The sequence below is a fragment of the Eubalaena glacialis genome, chromosome 3 (genome assembly GCF_028564815.1).
Source record: "Eubalaena glacialis isolate mEubGla1 chromosome 3, mEubGla1.1.hap2.+ XY, whole genome shotgun sequence".
In the NCBI taxonomy this organism is placed as follows: Eukaryota; Metazoa; Chordata; class Mammalia; order Artiodactyla; family Balaenidae; genus Eubalaena; species Eubalaena glacialis.
The window spans coordinates 147,135,782-147,157,832 of NC_083718.1; the positions used below are offsets into that span (position 1 = coordinate 147,135,782).

Sequence of the window (22,051 nt, forward strand, 5' to 3'; positions counted from 1 at the left end):
GGGCCAGCTGTTTCCAGTGCCTGACCTGGTTCAACACCCCTAGCACCTTTCAAGGTGCCTGGTGCAGAAAAGGTGCTCGGGGTTCCTGCCCGGCCTTTCAGGTTCATCTCGTTCTAGCACACTGCACTCACTCAGCAGAGGCTTGCCGAGTCCCCAGCATGCTGGCCATTTGCTAACCACTAGGGCTGGAGCAGTGACAGAGACCTAGCCACTACCCTCAGGGGTTCCCCAGTGGGAGAGACACAGTCAAACAGGCATATAACAATCACATGGATCCCAAAGAATTGACAGTCTGCAAAATGCACCATGCTGTTTCAGGCCCCTTTGCCTTTGCTCATTTAATTCATTCACCCCAACTTAATGATCTGGCAAACTTCTACTAACCATCAAATGTCCCCTCCTGTAAGAAGCCTTCCTAATTCCCCTCCTCAGAGAGGAGTAACCAGTCCCTTCCCTGCAGTACTGCTGTAAGTCACACACACGTTTGCACTAATGTCACGTATATCGTTCGTTTGCTAAGATGCCAGTTCATCCTCACTCTCCCCTCCCCTTCTTGTCTGTGTGCTCCTTGTGGGCAGGGCCCATTTTTCTCATTCTTGGTCCAGATCAGGGCCTTGGCACATAACAGTGCTTTTACCTGACTCTTCAGAGTCCGCCTCTCTCTCTCTCTCTCTCTCCCCCCCCCGGAGTTTTTCTTTTTAAAAAAATTTTTTTAGCATCTTTATTGGAGTATAATTACTTTACAATGATGTGTTAGTTTCTGCTGTATAACAAAGTGAATCAGCTATGTGTATACATATATCCCCATATCCCCTCCCTCTTGCATCTCCCTCCCACCCTCCCTATCCCACCCCTCTAGGTGCACACAAAGCACTGAGCTGATCTCCCTGTGCTATGCAGCTGCTTCCCACTAGCTATCTATTTTACATTTGGTAGTGTATATATGTCCATGCCACTCTCTCATTTCATCCCAGCCTCCCCTTCCCCCTCCCCATGACCTCAAGTCCATTCTCTATGTCTGCATCTTTTTAATGCATTAAATAAACATGGTCCATGAGCTCTGGAGGAGCAAGTATCAACATTTCCTGGCTGAGGCTAAAAACACACGAGCTGAATCATGGGGGAAAACCCTGCTTCATCTCTCTCCTTGGGTTCTTGCCTGACCCTAAATTCATGACCCCTGCAATTACCTTCTAGCACCTAGCACAGTGCTGGGCACATAGGAGGCACGTGTCAGATGATTACCTATTTAGTTCAACATTTATTGAGCTTTTTCTCTGTTCAGACACTGCTAGACTCTGAGGTTCGAAAATGAATAGAATATATCTCTAATGCTTAGTGCAAGATGAGAGTGGAGACCAGAGTGGTTGGGATGAGGTGGTCCCTTGGAGGGAAGATGACCACATAAGTAGGAAATTACAATATCATATAATCACTGCTAAGGCAGTTGTGAAAACACAGAGGTGAGGCACCAGGCATGCTTCCTTCAAGAGTGACAACTGAGCTGAATCATGAAAACATGTAGGAACTGGCCAGGTGAAAATGGCAGAAGGCATGTCCCAGGCAAAGGACAAGTGGGAGCAAAGACGTGGTGTTGAACCGTGAGGCCAGTACAGGGATCCACAAAGAGCTGGATGATGCTTGAGCACAAAGTGTGGTGTGGGAACAGCAGGAACGAGGCCGGGGTCATATGCAGAGCTGGATCCAGGAGGGCCTGCGCTCCCTAATTAAATTCAGAGCAACCCTGTCCAATAGAAATGTAATGCAAACCACGTATGTCACTTAATTTGTTTCTAGTAGCCATCTTTTAAAAAGCAAAAAAAAAAAAGAAATTAATTTTAATAATGTATTTTATTTATCCTGATAGATCCCAAACATTATCATTTCAACATGTAATCAACACAAAAGTTACTAATGAAATATTTTATTTTATTTTATTTATTTTTTTTTTTTAAACATCTTTATTGGAGTATAGTTGCTTTACAATGGTGTGTTAGTTTCTACTTTATAACAAAGTGTATATGTATAACAAAGTTATACATATACATATGTTCCCATATCTCTTCCCTCTTGCATCTCCCTCCCTCCCACCCTCCCTATCCCACCCCTCTAGGTGGTCACAAAGCACCGAGCTGATCTCCTTGTGCTATGCAGCTGCTTCCCACTAGCTATCTATTTTATGTTTGGTAGTGTTTTAGATCCTTTTTTTCATACCAAGTCTTCAGGATCCAGATGTGTTTTATACTTACAGCTCAGTTTTTTTTTAAATAAATTTATTTATTTATTTTTGGCTGCGTTGGGTCTTCATTGCTGTGTGCGGGCTTTCTCTAGTTGCATTGAGCGGGGGCTACTCTTTGTTCGGTGCGTGGGCTTCTCATTGCAGTGGCTTCTCTTGTTGCGGAGCACGGGCTCTAGGTGTGCATGCTTCAGTAGTTGTGGCGTGTGGGCTCAGTAATTGTGGCTCGTGGGCTCTAGAGCTCGGGCTCAGTAGTTGTGGCCCATGGACTGAGTTGCTCTGCGGCATGTGGGATCTTCCCGGACCAGGGCTCCAACCCGTGTCCCCTGCATTGGCAGGCGTATTCTTAACCACTGAGCCACCAGGGAAGTCCTGCTTACAGCTCAATTTGGACCAGACACATTTCATGTGTTCAATAGCCACATGTGGACAGTGGCCACTGTCTTGATGGCACAGATTTAGACCTTATCCTATAGGTCGGTGGAAACCACAGAAGAGTTTTAAAGCAGAAGTAATGTACTCCTCTCCCCTAGCATTCCTAGGAGTCACAATATTAAATGTAATTTGACAGTTTTATATATATATATATATATCTCCATTCTGGAAAAATTTGATTTTTAGAAAAGTTCATCTTAGGCTTTGGAAAGAGACAGAGTGGGGGCTGGAACCCAGCCCTGCCTACACAGCCCCTGTTCTAATATATGTTCTAGAACTAGTGGCCTTAATGGTGGATAAGAGTCATCAGTCCTTGGCTGAACGGATGAGTGAAACTCCTTAAAATTCTTCCCGTGGTCTTTCGGAACAGCATGCTCTCCTGGTGTTTCTCCTTCCTTCACGGCCACCTCTTCTGGTTTTCTCTGAGGGCTCTTCTGTCTCTGCTTTCCATGTAAATGTGGTTGTAGAACTATCCACTTCACTATGATGCCAGAAACAGAAGTTGTCACATGCACGCTGATGCTCCTCAGTGCTCTCTCCCGGCTTTCAGCTTTTTCACTGAACTCTCCACCTTGATCTCCTCCTCTGCTCTTCCACTGTGGCTGGTGTCCATATTACTGGTGCATGGCAGGCATGCCTCTTATGAAGGAATACTGGCTGGGGATCACTTTGCTACCACAGGTTACACAGCATTAGTGCTGGGGATACAGATAAGTAACAGAGCTCTGATTTTTAGTTAGTTGACAAGGGAAAGTGGAGGAACTGGAAACAGATCCATAGACACTACAGTTTAACACAAGATAGAGGGACAGAGTGTTAGGGGAACAGATTAAAGGGTATGGCTGCTTGGGAGAATCAAGCAAAGATTCTCAGAGGTAAGCTGATTTAGACAGATTGGAAAGGGTACTGCGTTTCTCAGCAGTGTAAGATGTGGAAGGCATGACTGACAAGGGAAATAGCAAATACGAAGGGAGAGTTGCTCAAAATGGGATGGAAGGATTGGGGAGTTAGGAGAGTGTAGACTAGAATAAACGTGGATAGAAGGAGCAGAGGAAGATGGGGTTGGAAAGAAAGGTGGGGGCCAGATCACAGTGGGACTGATATTTTATCCATCAGGCAATGGATGATTAAGAGATTTTAAGAGATTAAAGATTAAGAGATTTTCAGCAGGAATTCACTCTGGCATTGATTGGAGCAGGCAGAAACTCAGGGAAATTTTCTATGTTTGACTTGATCCTGGTCCCCTCATCTTTAAAAAATAAAAGGGTTAGGGGCACACTATCATCGAAATACTCTCACCTTCACTTTTTCTTCACTTTTTCTCTTCACATTTCAGCCTGAAACATGAAGATGAAGATAAAAAAATGGAGGAAAAAGAACCATGCAAATTGGAACCACGAAAAACAGAAAAGGATCTATATTCAGACTATCTTTCCAAGGTATCTGTGACCAAGCAGTCCAGGTCAGCCATGTAATAGGATCAGTTCATGGGGTGACTTTTTAGAGGCTGAGCCATGTAGCTCTCCAGAGAGACAGAGAGACAGTCAGAAGATGCAGTGGGTGTTGGGTGTTTTATCAAAGAAATCGACAGGACAATAACACTGAACTCTAGCCTTGGATTTTCCACTTATTAGCCAGGAAGCAGGCCTCATAAGCAGGGCTGAGATGGGTATGAGTCCAGCAAGGTACCCAGAGGGCAAAATACAAAGAGACAGTCACTCAGGTGCCCACCCTGCTCTTGCAGAACCTGGAGGGAGGGCTCCTTAAGTTCTGTGCTCTGAGGCCCTGCTGAGAACAGGGAGTTAGTCTCTGAGCTCAGGCGTCTCATGTGTAAAGTGAGAATAAATAATCCGCACCTGATTACCATCCCCACTCCCATCCTGATTCTATCTCATTTGTGATGGGAAAATGAAATAATGTAGATGAAGGTGTTTTGTAAGCCACAAGCTACCATTAAAATGAAATATATTGTTGTTAATTAATTAATTGATTAATTAACATTGTTTATTAATAGTAAACACTGTATATGTGTGTATCCATATCCAATGGACACTATCCCCTTCAAAACCATGTGGTCAGAGAGAGAAGCCGTGCACTGCTGCAGTAGGGGCTCTGCTGAAGGACGGTGGTCACTATATTTGCGTGAAACACTATATTTGTGTCATTTGTGGAATGATATCATTACTTTCCTGTCATTTTTTCCCCATTTAAAAATTTCATTCTTGGCTGTGTGACTTAAAAGAATGCCCCTCCTCTTCTTTTCCTCTTCGTTTGCCCAGATCCCACCAAGAACTCAGGAAATTCCATGCCTTGTATCTATTCATTATTTTACCTTTTTGCAAGTACTTTCAGATGATTGTCACAGTCAACCCTGTGTCCACTTGTAGTTGAAAGGACAGTAATCTCCTCTCCCATCATCATCTCGTAATTATGAAACACTTGGATGGCCAGAAGTGTCCCAATTCGCCTCTGCCTCCAGCGTCTCTTCCTGCCAATCTATCCAGATCTTTCTGAAATGCAAATCTGATCAGGTTTCTTCCCTGCCTAGCTCCCTAAGACTAGGAGATAAAGCCCACACTTTTTGCCTCGTGTGCAATACCCTTCATAACTCAGCTCCATTCTAGCTGATCTTTTCAGCCTCACCTCCAGTCTTTCCTCCTCTGTCCCCTTCACTCTTTCTTCATCAGTAGCCTCTGTCCCACCCTTATGAGGACACTAACACTTCTGTCCCTTTGCCTGTGTTGATTTATCTACCAGGTATTCCTTATCCCTTCAACCAATCTCTTACTTACATTTTAAAATAGTTTCATAAAACCTGCTTTTGAAGTCTTCCCCACCCTGTCTCCTAGCCACAAGAACTGACCTGCCCTTCCTATTTCCACCTCAGTGAGCAATCCTGCTGTAAATGATATTCACCACAATATACCTTAATTGTTTGCATGTATTGCTCCATAACCAGCGTGGAAGCCACTATGCCCATCATATCTCTCTCTTTCTCCAGGGCTTAGCATGGTGTTTCCTTCAGTAAGTGCATGACAGATGCTGGAGGGAGGAAGTGTGGAAAGAAGCAGGGGGAAACAGAAGAATGGAGGGTGGGAAGATGAAATGTCAGGCAAAAGGAGCACAGCATCCTTTGGTAGGCAAGAGCACAGGGCTCTGGGGTCCAGACCTGCCTAGGCAGATGACTAGCTATGAGACCAGAAGTCAGTTATTTAACCTTTCTAAATTCTTTATCAAGAGGAATCATGATATTTTTCGAATGGGGTGTCATGAAGAGTAAGTGAGATAAAACATATCAAGAGCCTATCCTGCGGTCAGAGCTCCGTCATCTCCTGACTGTGTCCTATGGGCCTGCCTCTGTGCCAGGCATTCATTGGCTGTTCAGAGGGCAACAAAAGACATTATATGTGCCCCTGTGAAACTTAGAGAGATAAGTCTCTGTTAAATATAGGAATAAACAGTGGCTACCTGGGAGGAATGAATGAATACAGAACAGCATGAGTAAGCAGAAAACCAACAGATAAACCAAAGCCCCGCCAGACTGTCCCTGTTGCATGTGTTTAGGTGGGTGCCTATGAAGAGATACCTGGAAAAACCCAGATGGTGAAAGTCCACAGGGGTAGGAGGAGCACACTGGCCGGGAAGCAGGACGCTGAGATTGATGTCATCCAGACAGAGGCCTGCCCCGAGGACCCCAAGCTGGCCAGATACTCCGATGGCCACTGTGAGTTGTGTTTCTTCCTGGTTCTCTTCACCATTATCGAATTATTTTAAAGCTGTGTGTGACCAAGATTTTAATTTCTTTTATAAATATTTACTGAGCATCTATTATATACAAAGTCACTTGCTTGAGTGAGGCAGCTGTGCAAGAGTGAAAAAAGCACTGGATTTAGAAGTAGGAGGCCTGAGTTCGAATCTAGGCTCTCATACTTATTAGCTATGTAACATAGTAACTCCATATTCCTTCATATTCCTCAGTTTCCTCATTTATAAAAAGGGATCATAAAAAAAAGGGGGATCATAATATAGATCAAACTGGGGTTTGGTGAGGACCAAATCTGACATGTTACGTAATAGGTACTCAGCAAATGTTGCTGATTTCTTTTTATATGTACCGGCTCCTATTGTTCTTTGTAGACCCAAGACATTGACACACTGATGACATAGTATGATATTATTCTTTGACTTTATTCAAGTTGCATTTTACTTTCATGTGAGTCAAGACTCTTGATTGCAAGTTATCAAATCATAGTGTGTTAAGCAAAAGAGGAAAAGCAGGCTCACCTAGCAGAAGGTTTGGGCATGGCTGCACCCAGGGACACAAACAGTATCACAAGGACTCAGTGTTACTTTTTCTACTCCTGGCTTTGCTCCCCTCCTTCTTGTCTCCATTTTCAAGCAGACTCTACCCTTGTGGAGGCAAGATGGCATCTAGCAGTGACAGGCTTATGCACTATCTGTCCTCTTAGGAACCCCAGAAGAAAACTAGAAGTGGTTATCCTCTCAACAGTTTCAAGAAAAGGCCCAGATTTGAGTCTTGTTGGCTTGATTGTGTCACATGCCAACCCCTATCCAGTTATCATGAATGTGGGATAGGATGCTCTGATTGACCCAGCCAGTGTCATAAATTCACATCTGGAGCTGAAGGTAGAATTAGTTCTACCCAAACGGTATCATTTCAGATTGAAGGATTTCTCAAGGAAAATTAAAAAGCTGTTATCATGAAAAAACAGTAGACACTGGGTAGGCAAAACAGATGTCTACTCCAGCCCAATAAGCCATGGCAAACATTTCATAATGTGCTATAATCAGAGTGATGAGAATACATTGCAATCATAAGATGGACTCAGGCCCTATAAAGTCTGCCTCCAGGCTAGATGGCTGCATCCCTGCCACCCACCTCCTTCCCAATATACTCTTTATTCTAAGTTAACTGACTATGTCATGTGCTTTAGTGTCCCTATAACTTTGCTTGATCTCTTTCCTCTGTCTGAGATGGCTTTATGCCCATTCTTTACCTGCTGATGTCCTAGTCATCCTTCAAGATCTATCTCAGAAGTCACTTCTTCTGAGGCCTTCCTTACCTCCATCCTCCTCTTTCCCACTCTCCAGAGACCATAATCGCTCACTCTTCTCTGTTTCCAGGACACTTAAACAACAACCAAATGGCCACTTTTCCATATTAGGTTTTAGAGTCAAGCATTTCTGGGACCCAGGATTACTATGCATTAATCCCACAACCTTGGGAAATTTACTTACTTTTATGTACACATGGGGGTAGTACTATTTACTTCCCAGGGCTCTTTGTCAATGCATATAAAGTATCTGGTTCATTGCTACATAACTGTCAGTTCTCTTTATTTCCTTTTTTTAAAAAAAATTACAGCATGCCTTACATTATAATTCACGGTGTACATGTTTGTTTCCCATGGTACACAGTGAGCACCATGGGGTCAGAGACCATTTGATATTTTTCTCTGTATCTCTGCAACCTGGCACAGTGGATATACCCAACAAAACTTTGTTAAAGGGAGGAATGAAAGAATAAATCAAACTTCAGTGAGAGAGTATGGTAGATTTGACAATCTGAATGATTCTCCTGACTAAAACAAGTAAAGAATAATTTTTTTTTGGAAAATTCATAAAAGTATAACAGAACTGATTTAAAAGGAAGCATCCACATACCTGCAGTAACCAGGAAACCTGGGCAATGAGTGAGTGCCAAAGCTACTCTGGCCCTGAGGGTTTTCACTAGCTCTGAGTCCCTTGAGCTCTGGTTTTGACTGCATGGTGTACAGAGGACAGGAGCTATAACCCAGGGCCTGCCCAAAGTGAGTTTATAACAGGGACCTCAAAGAATTATGTCCACACAGAATGAATAGGACTGTGCCTATTCTTAACAATACTATATGGTGTACTTATAAATTTATTATAAAAGTAGACCTCAAGTGTTCTTAACACAATAAAATTTAAAAAAAATAAAGAAATGGGACAAATAAAAAAAGACATTTCTAATGAGATAAGTGACACATGAAAAGCACAGAGGTCGGGTTGAATCTAAAACCATGCCTTAAGATGAGAAGTGGATAGACTAATTTGGAGTGTAGAAAAAAAATGGAAGGGAGGAAAACAAGCTGAAGTGAATAAAAGATTTAAAAGAGAGGCCTAAATATGGGGCTGAAAGCCATTTTCAAGCAATTAAGTACTGTCCATGAAGAGTCACTATAGATTTGGGAATTAACACTATATTGAAAACAGTCTGAAGAAGATTCTTCTAAGTAATCTGTACATACTGCTAAAGCACAAAGGGAACTTGTGCTAAACCCATTTAATAGTTCTCTGCAATAGTTCCCTACTCTCTTGTGATGAGAAGCACAAAATGCTTAGTCAAGGAAAGTGGGCGTGAAAACAGAGAGGAAAGTTTTGAGGAAAAAAAATACAATTGAGTGTCTTTCTATACTCCTTCTATACAAATGGACCTCTTTTGAAAAAAATGAACAAAATAAAAAGAACTACTTCTTTCCATTAAAAAAAAAAAGAAGAATTAATAAGACAAACCCCAGGGAGCAGAAGGAAATTTGCCCATTTTGCCCCTGGTGCTGGGTAAAGGAAAAAAAAATCTGTTACCATAGCTGATCCTCATGCACACTTTGGGAAAATTCATTGATCTGTACTCTTATGATTTGTGCCCTTTCCTGTATGTTATACTGTAATTAAAATTTTAATTTTAATTTTACCAAGGTAACTGTCAAAAGATAGACCCAGCATGTATACTTTCCAAACAAATAAAAAAGAAAAACAGAATGAAGAAAAGAGAGGAAACCTCAGTCAGTCAAGCACAAGGAAAATGAGGGAAAAATAGAACAAATAAAAAGTATGTAATAAAATACTAGATATAAATTTCAAAATATCAGTAAACCCTATAAACATGAAACTCTCTCCTTAGAAGACATATGCATTCAAATCATTCAATATTAAAAAATATTTGAGTAGCTTTTATGTCCCCAGCATTGTTCTAGGTGCTGGAGGGTATAGCAGCAAATAAACCAGACAAAAATTCCTGTCCTCATGGAGATTACATTCTGATCTGAGGAGACAGATGATAAATACATAAACAATAAAATATTCACTATGTGGAATGGTAGTAAATATTGTAGAAAAAAATAGTAAAGCAAAGAAAGAGAATTAGGGGGGGCTTCCCTGGTGGTGCAGTGGTTAAGAATCCACCTGCCAATGCAGGGGACACAGGTTCGAGCCCTGGTCCTGGAAGATCCCACATGCCACAGAGAAACCAAGCCCATGCGCCACAACTACTGAGCCTGTGCTCTAGAACCTGTGAGCCACAACTACTGAGCCTGAGTGCCACAACTACTGAAGCCTAGAGCCCGTACTCTGTAACAAGAGAAGCCACCACAATGAGAAGCCCACGCACCGCAGCAAAGAGTAGGCCCTGCTCGCCACAACTAGAGAAAGCCTGTGCGCAGCAACGAAGACCCAACGCAGCCAAAAACAATATAAATAAAATAAATAAATTTAAAAAAAAAAGAAAAATAGAATTAGGGAGGCAGGTGGAGGGAGTGGAAGTTGCAATTTTAAAGTGCACATAGATGACCTCAAAGATGTAAAGTAGGTGAGCAGTAGAGCCATGGCTATCCAGAATGTTCTAGGGAGAGAGGGGAAGGAGTGCAAATATCGCAGGGCAGGAGTCTACTAGATGTGTTGGTAGAATAGTAAGGAGGCCAGTGTGGCTGGAGCAGTGACTGAAGGAGACTGTAATAGGAGATAAGGTCAGAGAGATAACAAGGGGCCAGGTAATATAGGGGCTTTTGTAGACCATTGCAAGAACTTTGGCATTTATTTTGAGAGATGTATTTTTTTTAAATAACATTGAAAGGTTTTGAGCACAAGAACAGAATGATCTGACTTGTATTTTAAAGAATCATATCTCGGCTGCTGTCTTGAAAAAAGAATGTAGAAGAACCTGGGACCTGTTAGGAGTTTGTTGCAAGAATTTAACTGAGAGATGATGGTAGCTTGGAGGAGGGTACCATGTCAAGTTGTCGAGATATGCTTGGATTCAGGATATAGATCGAAAATCAAGCTGACAGATGGTTATGGATTGGAGGTGGGACATGAGAGAGAAAGGAGTCAAGGATGTCTTCAAGGTTTTGGACCTGAGCAACTGAAAGGTTGGGGTTGCTACTCTTTGTTGAGATGGGGCAGACTTCAGGAAGAGCACATTCGCAGAGAGAAAGCAAGAGTTTGGTTTGGAATGTAATATGTTGAGACAACCAAATGGAAACTGTGTGAAGGCTGAACTCATGAGAGCTGTCGAAGTTAGGGATGTAATTTGGGAGTTGTCTGTGTTTTTAAAATGAAGCCATAAACATTTTTCAATATGTCTGCCTCAAAAAGGAAGGAGTAAGAAAGAAAAAAAGTGTCCTGAAGTAAGAATTAAGCAACTGTGTGCTCAGCATCTTTGCTTTGTGCTGGAGAAACATACCAATAACTCCGTAAGGAAAAGTAGGGCCTTTATGCCTCTGGGAGCTGACATTCATTGACACGGTTTGGGGCCTATATGCTAACTGACTTCTTGTCAGAAGATAAAATCTTGTTCCTTGGTGCCTTTAATTAATAGACAAAAGTCAGAGAGTCCCATACAGGATAAATCCAAGGAGAAACACGCCAAGACACATATTAATCAAACTATCAAAAATTAAATACAAAGAAAAAATAATAACAGCAGCACGGGAAAAACAACAAATAACATAACCTTATGTTATGTTAACATAATATAAGGTTAACAGCTGATCTTTCAGCAGAAACTCTGCAAGCCAGAAGGGAGTGACAGGACATATTTAACGTGATGAAAGGGAAAAACCTACAACCAAGATTACTCTACCCAGCAAGGATCTCATTCAGATTCGATGGAGAAATTAAAATCTTTACAGACAAGCAAAAGCTAAGAGAATTCAGCACTACCAAACCAGCTTTACAACAAATGCTAAAGGAACTTCTCTAGGCAGGAAACACAAGAGAAGGAAAACACCTACAATAACAAATGCAAAACAATTAAGAAAATGGTAATAGGAACACACATATTGATAATTATCTTAAATGTAAATGGATTAAATGCTCCAACCAAAAGACATAGACTGGCTGAATGGATACAAAAACAAGACCCGTATATATGCTCTCTACAAGAGACCCAATTCAGGCCTAGGGACACATACAGACTGAAAGTGAGGGGATGGAAAAAGATATTCCATGCAAATGGAAATCAAAAGAAAGCTGGAGTAGCAATTCTCATATCAGACAAAATAGACTTTAAAATAAAGACTATTACAAGAGACAAAGAAGGACACTACATAATGATCAAGGGATCAATCCAAGAAGAAAATATAACAATTGTAAATACTTATGCACCCAACATAGGAGCACCTCAATACATAAGGCAAATGCTAACAGCCATAAAAGGAGAAATCGACAGAAACACAGACATAGTAGGGGATTTTATCACCCCACTTTCACCAATGGACAGATCATCCAAAGTGAAAACAAATAAGGAAATACAAGCTTTAAATGATACATTAAACAAGATGGACTTAATTGATATTTATAGTACATTCCATCCAAAAACAGCAGATTACACTTTCTTCTCAAGTGCCCATGGAATATTCTCCAGGATAGATCATATCTTGGGTCACAAATCAAGCCTTGGTAAATTTAAGAAAATTGAAATCGTATCAAGTATCTTTTCTGACCACAACACTATGAGACTAGAAATCAATTACAGGGAAAAATCTGTAAAAAATACAAACACATGGAGGCTAAACAATACACTACTAAATAACCAAGATCACTGAAGAAATCAAAGAGGAAATCAAAAAATACCTAGAGACAAATGACAATGAAAACACGACGACCCAAAACCTATGGGATGCAGCAAAAGCAATTTAAGAGGAAAGTTTACAGCAATACAATCCGCTCTCAAGAAACAAGAAACCTCTCAAATAAACAACCTAACCTTACACCTAAAGCAATTAGAGAAAGAAGAAAAAAAAAACCCCCAAAATTAACAGAAGAAATCATAAAGATCAGATCAGAAATAAATGAAAAAGAAATGAAGGAAAGAATAGCAAAGATCAATAAAACTAAAAGCTGGTTCTTTGAGAAGATAAACAAAATTGATAAACCATTAGCCAGAATCATCAAGAAAAAAGAAGAGAAGACTCAAATCAATAGAATTAGAAATGGAAAAGGAGAAGTAACAACTGACACTGCAGAAATACAAAGGATCATGAGATTACTACAAGCAACTCTATGCCAATAAAATGGACAACCTGGAAGAAATGGACAAATTCTTAGAAAAGCACAACCTTCCGAGACTGAACCAGGAAGAAATAGAAAATATAATCAGACCAATCACAAGCACTGAAATTGAAACTGTGATTTTAAATCTTCTAACAAACAAAAGCCCAGGACCAGGTGGCTTCACAGGCGAATTCCATCAAACATTTAGAGAAGAGCTAACACCTATCCTTCTCAAACTCTTCCAATATATAGCACAGGGAGGAACACTCCCAAACTCATTCTACGAGGCCACCATCACCCTGATACCAAAACCAGATAAAGATGTCACAAAGAAAACTACAGGCCAATATCACTGATGAACATATATGCAAAAATTCTCAACAAAATACTAGCAAAGAGAATCCAACAGCACATTAAAAGGATCATACACCATGATCAAGTGGTGTTTATCCCAGGAATGCAAAGATTCTTCAAAATATGCAAATCAATCAATGTGATAAACCATATTAACAAATTGAAGGAGAAAAACCGTATGATCATTTCAATAGATGCAGAAAAACCTTTTGACAAAATTCAACACCCATTTATGATAAAAACCCTCCAGAAAGTAGGCATAGAGGGACCCTACCTCAACATAATAAAGGCCATATATGACAAACCCACAGCCAACATCGTCCTCAATGGTGAAAAACTGAAAACATTTCCTCTAAGATCAGGAACAAGACAAGGTTGTCCACTCTCACCACTATAATTCAGCATAGTCTTGGAAGTTTTAGCCACAGCAATCAGAGAAGAAAAAGAAATAAAATGAATCCAAATCAGAAAAGAAGTAAAACTGTCACTGTTTGCAGATGACATGATACTATATATAGAGAATCCTAAAGACGCTACCAGAAAACTACTAGAGCTAATCAATGAATTTGTTAAAGTAGCAGGATACAAAATTAATGCACTTGCATTAATGCTCTTGCATTCCTATACACTAATGATGAAAAATCTAAAAGAGAAATTAAGGAAACACTCCCATTAACCATTGCAACAAAAAGAATAAAATACCTAGGAATAAACCTACCTGAAGAGACAAAAGACCTGTATGCAGAAAACTATAAGACACTGATGAAAGAAATTAAAGATGATGCAAACAAACAGATGGAGAGATATACTATGTTCTTGGACTGGAAGAATCAACATTGTGAAAATGACTATATTACCCAAAGCAAACTACAGATTCAATGCAATCCCTATCTAACTACCAATGGCATTTTTCACAGAACCAGAACAAAAAACTTCACAATTTGTATGGAAACAAAAAAGACCCCAAAGATTGCCAAAGCAATCTTGAGAAAGAAAAACGGAGCTGGAGGAATCAGGCGCCCAGATTTCAGAGTATACTGCAAAGCTACAGTAACAAGATAGTATGGTACTGGCACAAAAACAGAAATATAGATCAATGAAACAGGACACAAAGCCCAGAGATAAACCCACGCACCTATGGTCAACTAATCTATGAATAAGGAGGCAAGGATATACAATGGAGAAAAAACAATCTCTTCATAAGTTGTGCTGGGAAAACTGGACAGCTACATGTAAAAGAATGAAATTAGAACACTCCCTAACACCATACACAAAAATAAACTAAAAATGGATTAAAGACCTAAATGTAAGGCCAGACACTATAAAACTCTTAGAGGAAAACATAGGCAGAACACTCTGTGATGTAAATCACAGCAAGATCCTTTTTGACACCCCTCCTAGAGAAATGGAAATAAAAACAAAAATAAACAAACAGGACCTAATGAAACTTAAACGCTTTTGCACAGCAAAGGAAACCATAAACAAGACAAAAAGACAACCCTCACAATGGGAGAAAATATTTGCAAGTGAAGCAACTGACAAAGGATTAATCTCCAAAATTTACAAGCAGCTCATGCAGCTCAATATCAAAAAAACAACCCAATCCAAAAATGGACAGAAGACCTAAATTGACATTTCTCCAAAGAAGATATACAGACTGCCAACAAATACATGAAAGGATGCTCAACATCACTAATCATTAGAGAAATGCAAATCAAAAGTACAGTGTGGTACTACCTCACACTGGTCAGAATGGCCATCATCAAAAAATCTACAAACAATAAATGCTGGAGAGGGTGTGGAGAAAAGGGAACACTCTTGCACTGTTTGTGGGAATGTAAATTGATACAGCCACTATGAAGAACAGTATGGAGGTTCCTTAAAAAACTAAAAATATAACTACCATACGACCCAGCAATCCCACTACTGGGCGTATACCCTGAGAAAACCATAATTCAAAAAGAGTCATGTACCACAATGTTCATTGCAGCTCTATTTACAATAGCCAGGACACGGAAGCAATCGAAGTGTCGAACGACAGATGAATGGATAAAGAAGATGTGGCACATATATACAATGGAATATTACTCAGCCATAAAAAGAAACGAAATTGAGTTATTTGTAGTGAGGTGGATGGACCTAGAGACTGTCATACAGAGTGAAGTAAGTCAGAAAGATAAAAACAAATACCATATGCTAACACATATACATGGAATCTTAAAAAAAAAAAGGTTCTGAAGAACCTAGGGGCAGGACAGGAATAAAGACACAGACCTAGAGAATGGACTTGAGGGCACGGGGAGGAGGAAGAGTAAGCTGGGACGAAGTGAGAGAGTGGCATGGACATATATACACTACCAAATGTAAAATAGATAGCTAGTGGGAAGCAGCCACATAGCACAGGGAGATCAGCTCTGTGCTTTGTGACCACCTAGAGGGGTGGAATAGGGAGGGTGGGAGGGAGATGCAAGAGGGAGGAGATATGGGGATATATTTATATGTATAGCTGATTCACTTTGTTATAAAGCAGAAACTAACACACCATTGCAAAGCAATTATACTCCAATAAAGATGTAAAAAAAAAAAAATAGGTAAAAGTCAATGTGCTGGGCTTCCATGGTGGCGCAGCGGTTGAGAATCTGCCTGCCAATGCAGGGGACACGGGTTCGAGCCCTGGTCTGGGAAAATCCCACATGCCGCGGAGCAACTAGGCCCGTGAGCCACAACTACTGAGCCTGCGCGTCTGGAGCCTGTGCTCCGCAACAAGAGAGGCCGCGACAGTGAGAGGCCTGTGCACCGCGATGAAGAGTGGCCCCCACTTGCCGCAACTAGAGAAAGCCCTCGCACAGAAACGAAGACCCAACACAGCCAAAAATAAATATAAATAAATAAATAAATAAATAAATAAATAAATAAATAAATAAATAAATAAAAGGCTTATTATAAAAAAAAATTCAATGTGCTTATTGTTATTTTTCAGATATATTACTTATTTCCGATTAATAGTTCATGTCTGCAAATGGTTCTGAATCACCCATACTGTAAATATTAACCTATGCCAACTGATAAAATGGTGACAGTTTTAAGGTTATGACAAGTTTACAGCTCTGTGAAATAAACCAGCTCTTGCATGTAACAGGGTAGCTACTTGTGCAAACAATCCCTAGGCATTTTTTAACCTGGCACACTATTTGGCTGATTCCATCACTAATGCATAATAAATGTTGGCATGTGCTCAATCAACTTGTCTAAGAAATTTTACTTTAAGAAAAAATGCCACAAATTGGATAAAGTCATCTAAATGTAGGGAGCAATGCCCCAGGGCTGTGCCCTGGTAGACTTCAACATTTGAGGTCAGGGCTTAGAGGAAGAAACATCCAAGAAGAGCGAGGAATCACTGGTTTACTGGGTAATTAGCACCCTTCATAAATATGCATTAATCCTTGCCATAATCATCCAAGAGTAGGGGTTACTATCGTTATCCCAACTTGAGAGAATCATAACTGAGGCTCAGCAAGGTGAAGTGGTTTGCCAAAGGATCATACATATCAAGGTTATAATCCAGTGTTACCATATTTAGTCTGCCTTTTCCTATTATTGTCTCCATTGCCAGTGACCCGTGTGAATGCATTTATGAGAGCAGTTGGTGAGATGTTCTCAGGGTGTTCTCTGTTTTCCTTACAGGGGGGTATGTGAAGGCCTTGGAGATGACTAAAGAAACCCCAGGCCAAGGAGCCTTTAAGCCAAATTCCATTTCTGAGACGTATGATGATGTTGAGTACCCCGGGAGAGAGAGGTAAGTACGTGCCAGCCCTTCAGCGAGATGAATGTGATGAGACTTTAAAAGTACAATACAACAGGTCAACGGTCTTTGTATCTTTTCTCCCCACAGAGCAAAGTCAGATTTCTCTAACTCATTTGTCTCCGATAATGGTAAGTTTAAGAAAACATTTGAAACTGTCAATAGGAATTGCTAAGAGTTTCTGTGGCAGATTAGTAGTAAGGTATCTTTTATTTACATATTTTTATTAATGCCATTTGGGTGGGGTGATGATAAGCTAATAGAAGTGGTTCAAGGTATGTGTGAATAAATGCATTTAGAATCATGAAGGTGAAGATGCTGGTAATGGGTCTTTTGTGGCAAGAAAGCAACTTTGATGTGAAATTGCTTTCTTCCTGATCTCTTCACAATCCAAGTCTGAAGATAGGAATGTGTTTTACTCAAAACACTTGTATGGATTCTCAATACTTTTTTTAAAAAATTGAAGTATAGTTTATTTACAACATTAGTTTCAGATGTACAACATAGTGATTTTATATTTTTATAGATTATAGTCCACTTAAAGTTATTATAAAATATTTGTCATAGTCCTTGTGCTATACATCGTATCTTTGTATCTTATTTATTTTATAGCTAGTAGTCTGTATCTCTTAATCCCCTTCCACATCTTGCCCATACCCCACCTTGCCCCTTCCTCCACACTTGTTCCCACTGGTAACAATTCATTCTCTGTATCTGTGAGTCTGTTTTGTTATATTCATTTATTTTTCTTTTCTTTTTCTCTTTTAGATTCCGCATGTAAGTGAAAACGTACGGTTTTTGTCTTTCTATGTCTGGCTTATTTACTAAGCATAACACTCTCCAAGTCCATCCATGTTGTTGCAAATGGCAAAATTTCATTTTTTTTTATGGCTGAGTAGTATTCCTGTGTGTGTGTGTGTGTGTGTGCGTGTGTATACACTACATCTTCTTTACCCATTCATCTGTTAATGGACACTGAGGTTGCTACCATATCTTGGCCATTGTAAATAATGCTAATATGAACATTAGGGTGCATCTTTTTTGAATTAGTGTTTTCATTTTCTTCAGATAGACACCCAGGAGTGGAATTGCTGGATCATATGGCAGTTCTATTTTTAATTATTTGAGGAACCTCCATACTGTTTCCCATAGTGGCTGCACCAATTTACATTCCCACAAACAGTGTAGGAGGGTTCCCTTTCCTCCACATCCTCGCCAACATCTCTTGTCATCTTTTTTTTTTTTTTTACCATCTTTATTGGAGTATAATTGCTTTAAAATGGTGTGTTAGTTTCTGCTTTATAACAAAGTGAATCAGCTATACATATAAATATATCCCCATATCTCCTCCCTCTTGCATCTCCCTCCCATCCTCCCTATCCCACCCCTCTAGGTGGACACAAAGCACTGAGCTGATCTCCCTGTGCTATGCAGCTGCTTCCCACTAGCTATCTATTTTACATTTGGTAGTGTATATATGTCCATGCCACTCTCTCACTTCACCCCAGCTTACACTTCCCACTTCCCGTGTCCTCAAGTCCATACTCTACGTCTGTGTCTTTATTCCTGTCCTGCCCCTAGGTTCTTCAGAACCTTTTTTTTTTTTTTTTTTTTTTTTTAGATTCCATATATATGTGTTAGCATACGGTATTTGTTTTTCTCTTTCTCACTTACTTCACTCTGTATGATAGTCTCTAGGTCTATCCATCTCACTACAAATAACTCAATTTCATTTCTTTTTATGGCTGAGTAATATTCCATTGTATATATGTGCCACATCTTCTTTATGCATTCATCTGTCGATGGACACTTAGGTTGCTTCCATGTCCTGGCTATTGTAAATAGAGCTTCAGTGAACATTTTGGTACATGACTCTTTTTGAATTATGGTTTTCTCAGGGTATATGCTCAGTAGTGGGATTGCTGGGTCGTATGGTAGTTCTAATTTTAGACTTTTGAGGAACCTCCATACTGTTCTCCATAGTGGTTGTATCAATTTACATTCCCACCAGCAGTGCAGGAAGGTTCCCTTTTCTCCACACCCTCTCCAGCATTTATTGTTTGTAGATTTTTTGATGATGGCCATTCTGACCGGTGTGAGATGATATCTCATTGTAGTTTTGATTTGCATTTCTCTAATGATTAGTGATGTTGAGCATCCTTTCACGTGCTTGTTGGCAATCTGTATATCTTCTTTGGAGAAATGTCTGTTTAGGTCTTCTACCCATTTTTGGATTGGGTTGTTTGTTTTTTTGATATTGAGCTGCATGAGCTGCTTGTATATTTGGCAGGTTAATCCTGTGTCAGTTGCTTCACTTGCAAATATGTTCTCCCATTCTGAGGGTTGTCTTTTTGTCTTGTTTATGGTTTCCTTTGCTGTGCAAAAGCTTTTAAGTTTCATTAGGTCCCATTTGTTTATTTGTGTTTTTATTGCCATTTCTCTAGGAGGGGGTCAAAAAGGATCTTGCTGTGATTTATGTCATAGAGTGTTTTGCCTATGTTTTCCTCTAAGAGTTTTATAGTGTCTGGCCTTACATTTAGGTCTTTAATCCATTTTGAATTTATTTTTGTGTATGGTGTTAGGGAGTGTTCTAATTTCATTCTTTTATATGTAGCTATCTAGTTTTCCCAGCACCAGTTATTGAAGAGGCTGTGTTTTCTCCATTGTATATTCTTGCCTCCTTTATTGAAGGTAAGGTGACCATATGTGTGTGAGTTTATCGCTGGGCTTTCTATCCTGTTCCACTGATCTATATTTCTGTTTTTGTGCAAGTACCATACTGTCTTGATTACTATAGCTTTGTAGTATAGTCTGAAGTCAGGGAGCCTGATTCCACCAGCTCCGTTTTTCTTTCTCAAGATTGCTTTGGCTATTTGGGGTCTTCTGTGTTTCCATACAAATTGTGAAATTTTTTGTTCTAGTTCTGTGAAAAATGCCATTGGTAGTTAGATAGGGATTGCATTGAATCTGTAGTTTGCTTTGGGTAATATAGTCATTTTCACAATGTTGATTCTTCCAGTCCAAGAACATGGTATATCTCTCCATCTGTTTGTATCATCTTTAATTTCTTTCATCAGTGTCTTATAGTTTTCTGCATACAGGTCTTTTGTCTCTTCAGGTAGGTTTATTCCTAGGTATTTTATTCTTTTTGTTGCAGTGGTTAATGGGAGTGTTTCCTTAATTTCTCTTTCAGATTTTTCATCATTAGTGTATAGAAATGCAAGAGATTTCTGTGCATGAATTTTGTATCCTGCTACTTTAACAAATTCATTGATTAGCTCTAGTAGTTTTCTGGTAGCATCTTTAGGATTCTCTATATATAGTATCATGTCATCTGCAAACAGTGACAGTTTTACTTCTTTTCCGATTTGGATTCATTTTATTTCTTTTTCTTCTCTGATTGCTGTGGCTAAAATTCCAAAACTAAGTTGAATAATAGTGGTGAGAGTGGGCAACCTTGTCTTGTTGCTGATCTTAGAGGAAATGGTTTCAGGTTTTCACCATTGAGAATGATGTTGGCTGTGGGTTTGTCATATATGGCCTTTATTATGTTGAGGTAAGTTCCCTCTATGCCTACTTTCTGGAGGGGTTTTATCATAAATGGGTGTTGAATTTTGTCAAAAGCTTTTTCTGCATCTATTGAGATGATCATATGGTTTTTCTCCTTCAATTTGTTAATATGGTTTATCACATTGATTTATTTGCATATTTGAAATATCCTTGCATTCCTGGAATAAACCCCACTTGATCATGGTGTATGATCCTTTTAATGTGCTGTTGGATTCTGTTTGCTAGTATTTTGTTGAGGATTTTTGCATCTATATTCATCAGTGATATTGGCCTGTAGTTTTCTTTTTTTGTGGCATCTTTGTCTGATTTTGGTATCAGGCTGAAGGTGGCCTCATAGAATGGGTTTGGGAGTGTTCCTCTTTCGCTATATTTTGGAAGAGTTTGAGAAGGGTAGGTGTTAGCTCTTCTCTCAGTGTTTGTTAGAATTCGCCTGTGAAGCTATCTGGTCCTGGGCTTTTGTTTGTTGGAAGATTTTTAATCACAGTTTCAATTTCAGTGCTTGTGATTGGTCTGTTCATATTTTCTATTTCTTCCTGGTTCAGTCTCGGAAGGTTGTGCTTTTCTAAGAATTTCTCCGTTTCTTCCAGGTTGTCCATTTTATTGGCATATAGTTGCCTGTAGTAATCTCTCCTGATCCTTTGTATTTCTGCAGTGTCAGTTGTTACTTCTCCCTTTCCATTTCTAATTCTATTGATTTGAGTCTTCTCTTCTTTTTTCTTGATGACTCTGGCTAATGGTTTATCAATTTTGTTTATCTTCTCAAAGAACCAGCTTTTAGTTTTATTGATCTTTGCTATTCTTTCCTTCATTTCTTTTTCATTTATTTCTGATCTGATCTTTATGATTTCTTTCCTTCTGCTAACTTTGGGGTTTTTTTTTTTCTTCTTTCTCTAATTGCTTTAGGTGTAAGGTTAGGTTGTTTATTTGAGATGTTTCTTGTTTCTTGAGGGAGGATTTTATTGCTATAAACTTCCCTCTTAGAACTGCTTTTGCTGCATCCCATAGGTTTTGGGTCATCGTGTTTTCATTGTCATTTGTCTCTAGGTATTTTTTGATTTCCTCTTTGATTTCTTCAGTGATCTCTTGGTTATTTAGTAGTGTATTGTTTAGCTTCCATGTGTTGGTTTTTTTAACAGATTTTTTCCTGTAATTGATATCTAGTCTCATAGCATTGTGGTCGGAAAAGATACTTGATACAATTTCAATTTTCTTAAATTTACCAAAGCTTGATTTGTGTCCCATGATATGATCTATCCTGGAGAATGTTCCATGAGCACTTGAGAAGAAATTGTCATCTGCTGTTTTTGAATGGAATGTCCTATAAATATCAATTAAGTTCA

At 39.5% G+C, this 22,051-nt stretch overlaps 1 protein-coding gene across 1 annotated transcript in view; it reads left to right on the plus strand.

Moving 5' to 3' along the window:
• Window positions 1-22,051, plus strand: part of FYB2 (FYN binding protein 2) — a 132,254-nt gene that overhangs the window by 84,888 nt on the left and 25,315 nt on the right. Inside the window, exons 8-11 of the mRNA XM_061186530.1 lie at window positions 4,008-4,110; window positions 6,236-6,395; window positions 17,024-17,135; window positions 17,232-17,272. Of these exons, the coding sequence (XP_061042513.1) occupies window positions 4,008-4,110; window positions 6,236-6,395; window positions 17,024-17,135; window positions 17,232-17,272 (416 nt within the window). The remainder of the gene's footprint in view (window positions 1-4,007; window positions 4,111-6,235; window positions 6,396-17,023; window positions 17,136-17,231; window positions 17,273-22,051) is intronic.